This window comes from Staurois parvus, unplaced genomic scaffold, assembly GCF_062004578.1.
Source record: "Staurois parvus isolate SC_StPar_1 unplaced genomic scaffold, SC_StPar_1.0 ptg000549l, whole genome shotgun sequence".
In the NCBI taxonomy this organism is placed as follows: Eukaryota; Metazoa; Chordata; class Amphibia; order Anura; family Ranidae; genus Staurois; species Staurois parvus.
In genome coordinates this window covers 2,317,495-2,332,343 of record NW_028318345.1, presented here as the reverse complement: position 1 = coordinate 2,332,343, position 14,849 = coordinate 2,317,495, and the positions used below count along the sequence as shown (strand labels likewise).

Genomic DNA, 14,849 nt, shown 5'->3' with positions numbered 1-14,849 from the left:
GCACATTCTGACTTTACCTTGCAGGGAGAAGATTTTTTTTTTAACTCAAGTTTACTACCACTTTAAAAAATATATTCAGAAAATACTGTTGCACACATGTTGCTGAACACTTACTTAAAGCATTTTTTTACAAACACCCCCAGTACTGCAATTACATAAAAATATAAATAGGTATTACATTTTTTTCTCAGATGTTCTGTTGTTATGCAGAGTTTTACTTGGGGTAACAAGGTTCAACTCTTTTCTTGGGCACCACACCTGCTTCCTCAGGAAAAACTGTAAAGTCTCCTATCTGCAGTATAGGTCACAGAACATTTTTAATCTCCCACACAGCATAAAAAATACAAATAGTTATATGGGGGGGTCATCAAGACCTATTTCCTAAACAATAACATGCACATACTTTAAAACAAGTTAAAAACATAACTTGCTTTAATGTACTGTATGTGCATTTTGTAAAACGTTGTGCGTGTACTTTATACAGAGTGCAGGTGTCCAGGATGTGTGTAATGAATAATAGGGGTCAGGAGTACAGAATGAAAAGAGTGCAGGAGTCAGGAGTGTGTAACAAATAGTGTAGGGTCAGGAGACTGCAACATTCTACCCACAAGCAATACCCTCCCTCTCTTTACCCTTTCAGAAGAAATACATGCTCTCACCCCCCCCAAAAAAAAATAATAATAATCCAGCACTAATTTGCACACTTACCCCTCCCAGCACAAATCCTCTTCCTCCCAAACCCCCTTCCAGCACAAATCCTCTCCTCTCTTCTAGCATGGATTTCTCCATCCCATTTTCCCCTCCCAGCATGATTATTCCCCTTAAATTCTCTTCCGCCTCTCCAAATCCCCCCTTCAATTCCCCCTCCCAACACAAATCTTTTCCTCTTTCTACCACAATTATCTAATTCTAGCACAAATTCCCCTCATCCCTCTTTCCAGCATAAATCCTCTCTCATTCCCTGCTTAATCACTCTGCCAAATCCCCAACAATTCACCCTTCAAAAGCAAATCACCTTCCAGCATAAATACCCCCTCCAATTTCCCCTCTTAACACAAACCCTGTCCCCCTGATAGCACAAATCCTCCCATCACTCTTTTGTAGCATAACTCCTCTTCCCTTTCCTGCATAAATACTCTAACCCCCCTCCCAAATACCCCTTTTATTCTAGTACAAATCCCATTCCTCTCCAAATTCCCCCAGCACAGATCCCCTCTACATCCACCCTCTAGCACAAATCCCCCCTCCCCCATTACTCTTTTTTAGTACAAATCCTCTTCTCTTCCAAAATCATGCCCACAGCAAAAATTCTCCCTTCTTCTAGCACAAACCCTCCTATTCCCTTCACCCACCTACATCCCCCCACCTGACACAAATCCCACCTAATTTCCCCTCCCAGCATAAATCTTCCTGCCTCCCCAAACCTCTCCTTCTAGCAAAAATCGTCTTACCCCACCAAATTCCCCACATACATATCTAAGCACTATTTCCCCTGAGTGTGTTTATGTGTTCCTTGCTTTTCAAAAAATGTTTAATAAATGTTGATACACAATGAAAATTTCTTCGGCTCTTGATTTATCTCAATGAGAATACAGAACTGTTATTTCCTGTGATGAGAAAGACCAGGATTAATCACAAGTGCTGTTAGACCAGATTATTCATTTGACTGGTCAACTCCCTCTGGAGAGTGTGTATTTAATTGAGATAGCTGTGGGGGCAGATCTGAATATTACCAGTAGAAGGAATAAGAGAACATCTTTATGCTTTAGAATTGTTCACATTCTTGAGGATTGTGAATGGTGTTTACTTTTGTTACCTTTCCCTTTGTGTGAAGAGGAGACTAATCATGTTATAAATCTAGATATTCACTTACTTGTTTGCCTATTTGCATATTATATGCACTGTGTTTGCACTTGGTTAGAAATTTGCACTATTTTTTGTGTCATTATGGGGTTGATTTACTAAAGGCAAATAGACTGTGCACTTTGCAAAGTGCAGTTGCTACAAAGCTTAGTAAATGAGGGACAGCTTCACTTTGGAAAGAATACCCAAACACATGCAAGGAAAATAAAAAATCAGCATTTTTGCTTGCATATGATTGGATGATGGATGTCAGCAGAGCTTTTGCTCATTTACAAAGTTCTGGAACAAAGAGCAAAAAAAAAATAAAGTGCAAAGAGCAAAGTCTATTTGATTTTAGTAAATCAACCCCCGAGTATCATTATTAAATGTCATTTGTACATTAATTTTAGTTATAGCACTAAGTGCTGAGTGAAAAGAAGCTTGAATTGTTATTTTTTTGGTATGTCAGTAATTTAGCAGTGATAGTCCTTTTTGTAGTGTGGATTTTTTAATATTTGTAGTAAATATGTTTATAGCACTAAACACTGTGTCACACTTGCCCTTCAGTAAAAATCATTACCAAATTGCCTTTCCTAATTAATGCTGGTACATTGAGTAAATCTGTGGGCTAGCAAATATTAAATGCCTGGGCTGCTTTCTAATTTTAGTTCAGCATTGTAAAAATTGTATATCAGAGAGAACATATAAAAAGACAAGTAGTTTTATGGGTGCTGTAAAGGAACACATTTCCAAAGCAATAATGTTAAGAACATATTAATCATGGACATATTGATTAGCAATTCCCTTGTATAACACAGTCTGTGTTTCTTTCAATTAACACATAGCATTGCTTGTAGTATGTACTGGTATTAATAAGGGAATTGAACAATAGTTTCTCAAGAGAAAATTCATATCTCCCTTCATTGCCTCAGAAGGTCTAGAATGCCTAGGGCCAAATAAAAGTAAGATTGCAGAAAATGACTCTTGTAAATGTTTCTTGCCTAGCACAAAAACAAATATTTTCTGGTGAAACATAGGTAAATGGAACAAATTCTGAAACATATACCTGACATACCCTTTCAACTTCAGTTTTCTTGAGTTTCCTCTATGTCAATTACTAGACTTTTGGAAAACTTTATTTTACTTACTTTTCATTTGTATTTACCGATGCAGGTCTTGCCAGTGGTTTTTCTGAAAATGATTGTTAAATTGGGGAGTCTGCATTTACTATATTCAAATTCTAATTTGCACTGCATGATTGTTTATATGCCATCTTTTGTGAAAGTTCTACTTCAGGGGATGTCTGTTAGATGACCTCATACTCTGTACATAGGTCTGAAAAAAGCAGCGAGCAAGCAATGACTGCACAAACTATACATCTGAACTTTAAATAATTATTTATAACAGCAAATTTCATATGTTAAGATACAAACCAGATTATGCAGAATATATAGGTTTTTTATATATGTATGTATATATATATATATATATATATATATATATAAATTTTTTTTTATTTTTTTTTTTACGAAAAGGTGTATGTTGTGAGGTATAGAAGTACAAAAAAGTTACTGAAAAAGTCCTAAACAAGCAACACTTAACAACACAATGTTGAAAAAGTCCTGGTGTGCAGATAACACTTAACAACACAACGTTGAATATCCTTACCTACTTATCTTTTTTCCTTAATGTAGGGAAAGATAAAGGTTACAAAGAGCTGCATTTATCATCATGTGCATTATAGTATTGTAATGAATCCATTTCTAAAGAACTGTCTGTAGTAGGGAGATAATAGTGTCCCTGATTGTACATAATACATCACGACTAGAAAGACTAGTCAAACAATATGTTTTATACATTTTTTTATGGAATTATCATTTAAAGTGATACTAAAGGCTTACATTTTTTTCTCTATAAAGAACAAACATGTCTATACTTACCTCCTGTGTGCAGTGGTTTTGCAGCCCGGATCCTCCTTTTCTCGGGTCCCCCACAGGCTCTCCTGCCCCTCCCTCCTGTTGGGTGCCCCCACAGCATGCAGCTTGCTATGGGGGCACCCACTGCTTCAAACATGGAGCCACAGTTAAGCCTTGCTCTCTCTCTCTTCTCATTGGCTCACCGGCTGTGATTGACATCAATGGGAGCCAATGATTGCTGCCTCAGCTAATGAAAAAAGAGAGTCCTGAGATAGCCGAGACATCCAGTGGATTGAGAGGGGGCTTAGCTGGGGAAGTCTGTTGCATAAAGAAGGTTTTTTACCTTCATGCATAGAATGCATGAAGGTAAAACACCTTGAGCCTTTACAATCACTTTAAGATAAGTAGGCTTTTTCTGTTTCTATGCATATAACTTTTATTTTCTGCTTCTGCGCTGTTACTTCACCTTAAAATGCTCATGTTTTATTTCTTTTTCATTTCTGTAGGCCCAGAAATCATGGATCGAAAGAGCATTTCACAAGAGAGAATGTGTGCATATTATACCCAGCACCAAAGACCCCCATAGGTAAGAAGAGGTATTAAAAAAAAACAGGACTATCACACAAGAGTTTTAGTCTTTTTCTGCTTCTTTTGTCTTCCCTTTCCAAAATCCCTAAGCCTTGTCTTCACATGCCAGAACTAAAAGCTTCTTACCAGCCTTACAGAGATTCCCCAATAAAATACTTACATTTTACTCTAATATGAACATGAGAGGCCTGATATGGGAGACAGTTGCAGATCAAGGGTTGTGGTATAATTCCCATTTTTGTCCCGCACTTAAAAGGTGTCATAAAAGATGGGATTTGCCCTTTGTCAAAGTGAGACTCCAGGAAAATGGTTAAGTGCACTGGTAAACAATACATACATACAGTATATGTTGGCTTTTTTACCTGCCAAGAGATTTGTAGATCTGTTCAGCCATATTTTCTGATTTACACAAATACTTACTTACACGATACTTTGTTGGAGGTCATCAACTTTGGTACCTCTGAACAGTGGGAATCTAAAGACATAAGATATGTTTATGAGCTTTTTAAGTATAATGTTTTGAAATCTTTTCAACAATTACAAGATGAGTTTCAAATTCCTAGAACCAGCTTTTTTGAATACTTCCAAGTTTGGCATGTTATGAATGCCCACAAGAAGTGGAGTTGTCTTACATTATATTCCCCAACAGAGTTGCTTAGGGTACTTAATGTTTCCTCTAAAAGAGGTGATGTGTCTTATATGTCCAACCTGAAGATCAATGAGATTTTTTCTACAAAATGTCCCTTACACATCTTTATCTATTTCCAGTAGGATGACACAGCTAAATATTCTACATGGAAGATATAGGACACCCAAGTGATTACATAAAATCAGATATAGAGACTCTCCTCTTTGTCCTAGATGTCTCCAGGCGATCTGGTTCATATGTTGTGGCATTGCCCAAAATTGTTTAGATATTGGTGAGAAACAGTGGCTATATTTATTACTGTGTATGATATTCAAATTCCTCTCACCCCACTGTGGGGTGGGTTGAATTTCTTCAACCCTTTCTGTTGCTTTCTGTTGCGGCAAGAAATGTAATGGCTAGAAAATGGCTTTTGCCAGTTTCTCCCACAGTGGATGATTGGATTAAGTAGGTAACTACTTCTCTCTGCTTGGAAAAATTGGCATATCAAAAAAGAGGATGCCCTATTAGATTTGAAAAAATGTGGCTGGTATGGTTAAATGCACCTCAGGTTGTCCCAATGGAATTTATCTGAGATAGGCTACTATGGTAATATTTTTTATAATTATATTTTGAGTGACTCTGTAGTAAGCTGTATTTTTATATAAGGCTTGTGTTATAGCATAGGAGTATTACTTGCTGAACAAGCTGAGATTGATATTTTTTATTAGTCTTAAGAATATTATATAATAATGTTGTTCTTGTGGGCTTTCTTGCTATGTTTTTGTTTGCATGTTTTTATTACAATTTGTTTATTGTACATGTTGTGTCTTATGTATTATTGTGAGCAGGGAGCTGCAAAGCAGAGCTTGGAAGTATCAGAGTGGTATTTCTGATTAGCAAGGTGTGTGTATTACAATAATGGCTGACCTTTGGCAGGTAAAGCAGTGTATGTATTTCAACCATATTATATATTGCATTTATTTGTCTGGAGTTCTACTATAAGGCAGATGAAAGATTTTTAAAATGTTTGCAAAGAATCACATAAACCTGCTCAAGTGACTAGCCTCAGGTGATACATAGAGATGAAACAAATCCTTCTACAAGTTGCACCTGTTTATCTGTAGCCCTTTCTCCTCTACAGTTTCCTAAAGCCCATATTTTACACAGCATTTCTGGGCTTCAGAAGGCAGGGAACAGGGATCTGATGCACACAATGCACAGCAGAGAGCAGGAAACTGGGTGTAATCTGACAACCCCCGTCTACACAGTCTCATGTGAAAGATGTATAGCTGAGGCTGTCAATCACCTGCAGTGTGCTGAATGGGGAGGGGGGGCAGGGTTGTCTCCCAGGATTCTGTGTCAGCATAAGTGACACATGCAGATAGCAGAGAGAGCACACATAAGAACTACATTAGGTACTTTGGATTGAGGCAAGTACACACTATAGAACAGTGGTCTCCGAATTGAGGCCCGGGGGCCAGATGTGGCTCTTTGCTTGCTTTTATCCAACCCTTGGGACACTTTTCCTTCCACTGATATGAGACTATTCTGCCAAATGACAACAATGGGACACCATTTCTGCCATTGGCACCAACAATGGAGAGCTATTCCTCCACCTAATACCAAACATGGCAAGGTTTACCTTATTAATGCGAGGAGATTTTCCATTCCCACTGGCCTCAGTCCAGCCCCCCTAAAGTCTGAAGGACAATAAACTGGCCCTTTGTTTAGAAAGTTTGGAGGCTCCCGTTAAAGAAGGATATGTTTTGTTTCTTTTTCATTTCAGAGGTTTACAACCACTTTAAATGCATTTACTATGATCATCATCACATGCTCCAAATTTCTGTCCTAAAATAAATAAAGCAATATTTAAAAACAGTGTTGTAAATTTAACAATGTAAATTCATTTTGCTACATTTGAATTACAATTGTGATATAACAAACTATTCTGATTCAGTAGGAGATCCAATTATTACAAAAGAGATGGGATTTTGGCAAGTTGTAATCTGTGCTATGTATTCCTAAAGCATGAACTTTTGTTAAATATTTAGTCTATTGTGTTTTAGCTATTATGTTTTTTATCTGTTGGCAGAATTTATCAACAAGCATGTGTAAAAAAAAAAGCACCAGCTACTTATGCAAGCAAGTATAGTTTTTCTAAGTGAAACATTCCTAGATTGTACTCCCCAAATTTGCCTTACTTTTAACAACTGAAATACAAATAGGTTACTAGAAGTGCCAACTTGACGGGCAAAGAACATATGCAATAAAAGGTTTGAGGTTACAATAGACAGGGCTTAGGCAAATTCATAATGCAGGCATAATTCAAGAAGATGGCAGATGATGAAGCTTCATCCAAAAGACAAGTCAGATTTGTAAAGATACAGACAGTAAAAATAAAGTGCAAGATATCAAATCACTATAAGGTCTAGAAGAAAATATTTTCCCAAGCCCTGTATCAATCTCTGAGATATAAAGATATCAGAGAAATGATTTGCCTGTCCTTCAGTATATATTTAAACCACTAGATGGCAAAAGTGCACATATAAGATCAGTGCATCTCAGAAATTAAAAAGTCTGAGCTCTATCACTAAAGCAGATCACATGCGGTATTTAGGTGACTGACGCATTTTTCCCAAATTTGAAATGCTGAAAATGTCAATTCACTAACCCTTTATGAGGTAGAAAGCAAAACACTTGGTAAATACTCCATAAAATGCCATTATAGTCAATTCACTGAAATAAATAAAATATGCAGTAAACATATTTTAGCTGGTTGTTAAGGAGCCGGCATCCACCGATGTCCTTATGAACCAGTAAATATTATGATTGTTAGGGAGCTGGCAGCTGCCGCACCCTTAAGAACTATGACTCATCTGCTGTCAAAAGAATTGCCGGGTTCCCCCCAATTTATACCAAGTCCTTTGGGTCTAGTTTGGATTTTGAGGGGAACCCCACACCAAATGAAAAAAAAATGGCCTGGGGTTGCCTCAAAAATACATACCAGCCCCTATCAGAGCATGCAGCCCAGAAGGCCTGGAAAGGGGGGGACGAGCAAGCACCCCCGAACCATACCAGGCCACATGCCCTCAACATGGGGGAAGTGCTTAGGGGGAGGGAGGACTCTCCCCCAAGGCACCTTGTGCTCATGTTGTTGAGGACAATTGCCCCTTACCCACAACCCTGGCCTGATGGTTGTGGAGTTACAGGAGGTGGAAAATCAATCCTTTATTCAAACCCCCCCTCACCAAAAAAAAAGTTCCCTGAAGTAGATCAAATAAAATAAAAACCTCGAACTGCACCTGCACTAGGCTCCCGCCGAACAATGGGAGGCCCCATGGTTGCATGTTCAGATAAGGGTCTGGTATGGGTTTCGGGGGGGAGCCCACACCATTTTTTTTTTCTAATTTTGGCTTATGGTTTTTTGGCTTATGGTTCCTCTCAAAATCCATACCAGATCTGAAGGGCCTGCTAGCGATCTAAGAGGGATCCCCGCACATTCTTTTGTTTACATTTTGCTGTCCGCGGGGAACCACATTGACAGCAGATGACTCAAGGTAATTAAGGACTCAGGGGCTGCCTGCTCTTTAACCACTTGCCCTCCTGAGGATTTACCCTCCCCCCCCCCCCCCCTTCCTGACCAGGCCATTTTTTGCGTTACTTTAACTGACAATTGTGTGGTTATGCAACGCTGCACCCAAATTAAGTTTACATCCTTTTTTCCCACAAATTGGGCTTTCTTTTGGTGGTAGTTGATCGCCTGTGCGTTTTTTATTTTTTGCGCTATAAAAAAAAAGACCGACAATTTAGAGAAAAAAAATCTTTTGGACTTTTTGCTATTAAACATGTTCAGTAAAAAAAGTTGCTAAAAAAATCCCAATACGTGTAAATTAATTGGTTTATGTGAAAGTTATAGCGTTTACAAATGGCGGTATAGATACTGGAATTTTAGTCTTTTTTACTAGTAATGGCAGCGATCAGCGACTTATAGCAGGACTGCGGTAGTGCAGTGGACATTCTGACACTGGGGGGAACTGACTTGGTGTTATCCCCAGTGACTCCAATACAGTAATCAGTGCTAAAAAAAAGCACTGGCACTGTAGTAATGGCACTGGGCAGGAAGGGGTTAACACGAGGGATGATCAAAAGATTAGCTGTGTGTAGGGAGTGTTTTACTAGGGGTCGTGTCAGTGTGCTTCACTGTAAGCATACTGCTTTGGATAGCTGTGCTGTGCACAGCCATCCAAAGCAGTGTGCCCGAGCTGACAGGGAAAACTGTTAGTAAACAAAACAGTCTTCCTGCCCATTGGAGATGCTCTTTAATCACCGGGCACCAGCGGGTAATCACCGGCCAGGACCCGGTGATTGAGAGCCGCAGCTGCGAATGGTGGCGCAGGTAGGGCGCGCGTGTGGCCAGCAGACGCCAGCTCCTTAACACTGCCGGCATTAAAATACTACTAGCTTTCACTATTAAAATATCACATCACTTAATAAAATAGCTCATGCAGTATTTTAGTAGCATTTTTTAGCGAATTGCAAAAAAATATTTTGAAAACTGCTAAGATGTATTTTACTGCAGTTCTTAAAGCGATAGATACTACTTTGTGAATAGAGCCCCCTCACTTTGCAAGTGGTGAATTACTTGCTGCCTGCAGGTGGTAAGCATGAGCCAGGAGCAGGGGCGGACTGACCATTGGGGAACTCAGGCACTGCCCGAGGGTTCGGGGGCAGTAGGTGACCCCATGAGATGTCCCTGGTACCTTTCATAGGCTTTTTTGGGTGTGGTTTGAGTGTGGGAAAGGACACAGGGGCCCCATGATCCCCTATTGCCCGAGGGCCCCATGAGTTGTCAGTCCGCCCCTGGCCAGGAGGTTCTTTTGTTCAGCACAAGTACAGATATAGTAATAAAATTTGATGTCTAAAGGGAACTAGTACAGAGAGAAGTTTTTGGGCTGCCATTTCTGACTTCCTTCTCAAAATGCTAGCTGTCTGGGTAGTTGTCAAAACTTTAGTCATTGAGCTGGAACACGTCTACAGCAACCAAAGTCAAAATGAAAGCAAATTACATTATCTGCATACTTGTTGTGGGTCAGTTACTTAGTAAGTACTGAAGACACCTGGGTTGATTTACTAAAAACATATGGACCATTCACTTTGCAAGGAAAGTTTCCCCAGAGCTTAGAGAATGTGGAGAAAGTTCACATTGCAAAGAATACCAATCATGTGCAAGGAAAATAAAAACAGCTTTTTTTTTGTTTCAAAACAAATTAAAAAAAAAAACAGTGAGCGCTTAGAAGTAGGAGCCGCTGGCACTAAAGGTAACAAGCCTAATAAAGTGAACGCAATAAAAAAAATGTGTGCAACAATAATAAAGTGCATCAAAAAATGATATCATGTGCATAGAAATATACAACATATAAATATTTAGTAATACATATTTATTTGTTGCATTAATGTTTATGCACACAAAACCATTTTTGATGCACTTTATTAGCGCTGCACAAATATTTTATAGAACTTTTTGTTTGCATATGATCGGATTCACTAAGCTCTGAGCAAAATTACCTTGAAAAGAGAAGTCTATTTGCCTTTAGTAAATCAATGCCACTGAATCAGCATGACAAACAGGCGCCTAACAGATATTAGGGATGACATCATTCATATTTCTTTAGTACATTTTTCCTTTAAATATGACACCTCACTGACAATTTAGCTTGTAACTGAAGTAAATGTACTTTATGGAAATCCATCATTGATAGTTCGTGAGGAAAACCAATGTACTTTGATGATTGATGACTTTTTGTGGCTTTGCAGGACCTTGACAGAGAAAGTTTTCTAGGAGTCCAACTTCAGATTCTGTCAAGCAGTAAACTAACCCAAACAACGTTTCTAATCTGGCTGAATCCTCTGTGTATTCTTTCAAAAAATCTAGAAAGAAACATGTGACCCAACACTGCACAAGTATTCCAAGTGAGACCATTGCAGGGAGATGTAATTGCTGTGGGAATTTTCCTGAATATTAGGAAACGAACTTGTGGGGATGTGCAGTGTGGTGCAGGAAGTGAATACACACAGAATCCAGTTGCAGTAAACTTGGAACTTGTATTGAGCAGAATGCCATAGTTATAAACACCCTAGCGGAAGAGCGCTGTTTAGGGAAATAACTCACAGTACAATGTAGTCAAAGATGCCGCTGAGTAGAGATGTCGACAGCGTCTGTTTCAGAGGATGGAGTGCAGCCTGGCCAGTCCAGTCCCAAGAGTGGAGGCTTCTTTCCAGGATAGTGAGTCCCTAGCTGTCTCTTTTTGTCTGGAACCATTCCCTACCACTAGTTACTTAACAAGTGGGGGTCTCTCTCCCTACACTAGTCTCTCACAAAAATGTGCCAAAACCCATGGGCAGGGACTTAAATAGACCTTGCTGACCCAAGATGGCCACCAAGAATCTCATGGCTATAGAGTAGCCAACTGGAGCACTGCTCCACTGACCCAGGAAACCATGGAGAAACCATGTTTCCCTTGGACTTCCTCTCCAGACTGTGGTACAACTTGGTCAAGCCCCACTTACAGTGAACAAAACAGACTGCATCTGCCTACAAACAAGTGAGTAGTAGGGAGGCGATAGAGTATTTACAAAGTGTTTATTGCTACATCCATGTCCATTGAAATGCACCCTCCCTTTTGTCCTGGCAATCAATGTCACAAAGTGATCTAAAACTTTACTGTTGTCACTGGAAAAGGAGGTGATTGAAAATCTATTGGAGACACCTGTGGTCTACCAAATTTCCAACCAGGTTTGGCTAAATAACAATACAAGTCCAAAATGCAATAAGCTGTTATCAGAACTGCAGCATGAATGAGAACATCTGTATTTTCATGAAACTGCACCATTTTAATACATTTGAAAAGGGCACAAATGAAGTTTAATCCCAGCAAAAACAGACAAAATTTTACATCTAAAATCTTGCCAACTACTCTGCATAGTGTGACTGCATTACACAGCACTGACACTGTCCTGGGAAACATGATCATCTTTTCTGCATTCTGCAGAATGCTGTGCTGTCATTGTAAAACACTAAGTGTATTGTTTTATTTGTTCTGTAGGTGTTGTTGTGGGCGGCTCATAGGCCAGCATGTTGGGCTGACGCCAAGCATATCAATCATCCAGAATGAGAAGAATGAAGGCAGACTGGGACGTAATGATGTTCAGTCAGAGAAGTGGTCAATCGGAAAACATACACAGCTGAGCCCCACTGATGCCTTTGGCACCATTGAATTCCAAGGAGGGGGGCACTCCAATAAGGCCATGGTACATTTGAATTGTTTGTTCTTGAATCTCTCTGCACAGTGAAAGTCTGCCTGCACAAATCCACTTCATCTTGTCTCACATCATGAGTAACACTTTGCACATTCCATATCAGATGTTTAGAACTACAATGATTTGGAAATGAAGTAACATTGTCTTTTATATTTTAAACAAGCACAAAAGCTGCAAATTCAGAAACCTGTCAACCACTGACACCTATGCTATAACCAAACCTAGGCAGGTGAATGTGTCTAGATTTGACCATAATATAATATTATATAATTAATAATTCCAGATATCTTCAAAATAGATAATTGGTAGACAAAAGGGTCGTATTGAATATATTCTCATGTTTGAGACATCTGTACATTATTTATAAAGATTTGGTCATCCCTATAATGTGGACTTCCAGGCTCATAAATTATACATTCTTATTTTGATACATACAGCACCAACCCCACAGGGATTAATATAAAAAGATAAACTAGTCCAAGAAGAAGTAGAAAGTCAAACAAAGACAAGTCTTAGTTCTAAGCTCACATGCCTTGATTTCCAAAGCAAAATTGGATAAGCCTTATAGGCTGCATTTAATTTACAAAAGGAGCAGAGGCTATTCACGTAGTAATGTGATTATTCTCTTTACAAAGTGAAACTGGAAAAAAGGATAAACTTGTTTTAATTTTGAAAACCTAATCATATGCATGTTTTAATTTCTTTTGTACAGGGTGATCACAAGCCCGCCGTATTTACCAACATTCATTTTGCAATTTGAACATACACTTTGTTAAGTAAAAAACCTTTAGCAAATTAATCCCATTATGCACAGTCATGCCTGCCATGGCTGGCAAAGCTTTATAAATTATGACCAGAACATGTAAGTCACGTATGCATAACCATGTATTATATTAAGCAACTTTCAAGAGAAATAAATAGTTCTGACCAAGTTCTGGCTTCAGACAAGGAACTTGGTCATTGTTCTACACGAGGCAGGTTTTTAGGCATCAAATTCATCTTATACTGTGTGGCACTTGTGAATACAGGTCACCCCAGCTACAGTGAATGTAATAATCATTATTATAGCTATCACCTGCATAAATACTAATGCGTAGTATGTGCCTATTTACAGATTTATAACTCAGTGGCATTTTTCAGTTGTCATGGGAATATCCCATCTGATTTTGTCCCACCATGTAGGGATAAGAAGGGATTTAACCCTCCTTCAGCTTCTGGGTTATAATAACCATATACAGTATATATATATATATATATATATATATATATATAATATAAAACGCTATTGTTGAAATCAATATTATTGTTCGTATTATTTTAGATGATTTCATAGCAAAGTGTAAAACATGACGTCTTTAATTCAACTCTATACTGACTTATTTACAAACCATGAGACAAATTACTTAATACAGAGCTGGATGATATGGTAAAAAATGTCTACATCGTGTTGTTACAACATATTTTCTGAAAATGCATGTAATTCATTTAAGCAATAATTTATATTACAACCTTGTTTGTTTCTGCCTGTTTACAGTACGTACGTGTTTCGTTTGACACCAAGCCTGATCTGCTGCTGCATCTTATGACGAAAGAGTGGCAGCTAGAACTGCCAAAGCTCCTCATATCTGTTCACGGAGGCCTCCAAAACTTTGAGCTCCAGCCAAAACTAAAACAGGTCTTCGGGAAAGGCCTAATCAAAGCTGCCATGACAACAGGAGCTTGGATATTCACTGGTGGAGTCAATACTGGTAAAAAAAAAATCTCCCTTTATGATATACTGCACCTTTAACCTCTTGAGGCCCAGTCCAGGCCCTAAAAACAATATTCCTGCGTTCCTGGGCTACTGTTGGAAATCATAGGGCCACGTGCAGCCTACCTGACAGGGCTTCCCTCCCCTCCCTCCAAAAAATATCAAATTATATTCTTGCAAAAAATACACTAAAATCATTACTATCAGGTAGAAACACAACAAAATTTCTGCTAAATCTAAAAGATAAAACTGTATTGAGTTAATAAGTAAAACTCTGTGTGTAAATTAAGTCTTGGGGCTCATTCACATGGGCACTGCGGCTTGTACAGTGTAAATCAGTGCTTTGTTTATATGGCTGGAGCCACCTGGAGCTATGTTCAGTTAGCCTATGTTACATTCTGCGGAGGAAGCAGTTGTATGAACCCAGCTACAGGTTTTAATTTGACAGGTATGTGGGTGCATGTGTATGGTCCTGAACACAAACAGTGTACATTCAGGGCCACTCACCCACACCTGTCAGATTAGAACCTGTGGCTGTGTTCGTACAGCTGCTGTGTTCCCATAGAGTAACAAGTGGCTTCAGAGCAGCTGCAGCAGTAACATGTTACATGTTACACCCTGAATACCTCATCAGTGCCTCCTCATCAATGCCACCTCATCAGTGCTCAACAGTGCTGCCTATCCGTGCCACCTCATCAGTGCCCATCAGTGTTGCCTATCAGTGCAGTCTCATCAACGCACATCAGTGAAGCTGAAAAATTACCTGTTTGCAAAATTCTATAGTAGATACAAAGAAAAACTTTTTTTT

The 14,849-nt window shown here is 38.9% G+C and overlaps 1 protein-coding gene across 1 annotated transcript in view; it reads left to right on the top strand.

Moving 5' to 3' along the window:
• The window catches only part of TRPM3 (transient receptor potential cation channel subfamily M member 3), a 500,529-nt gene that overhangs the window by 252,711 nt on the left and 232,969 nt on the right, over nucleotides 1-14,849 (top strand). The window contains exons 2-4 of the mRNA XM_089691063.1: nucleotides 4,265-4,344; nucleotides 12,078-12,282; nucleotides 13,826-14,039. Of these exons, the coding sequence (XP_089547189.1) occupies nucleotides 4,265-4,344; nucleotides 12,078-12,282; nucleotides 13,826-14,039 (499 nt within the window). The remainder of the gene's footprint in view (nucleotides 1-4,264; nucleotides 4,345-12,077; nucleotides 12,283-13,825; nucleotides 14,040-14,849) is intronic.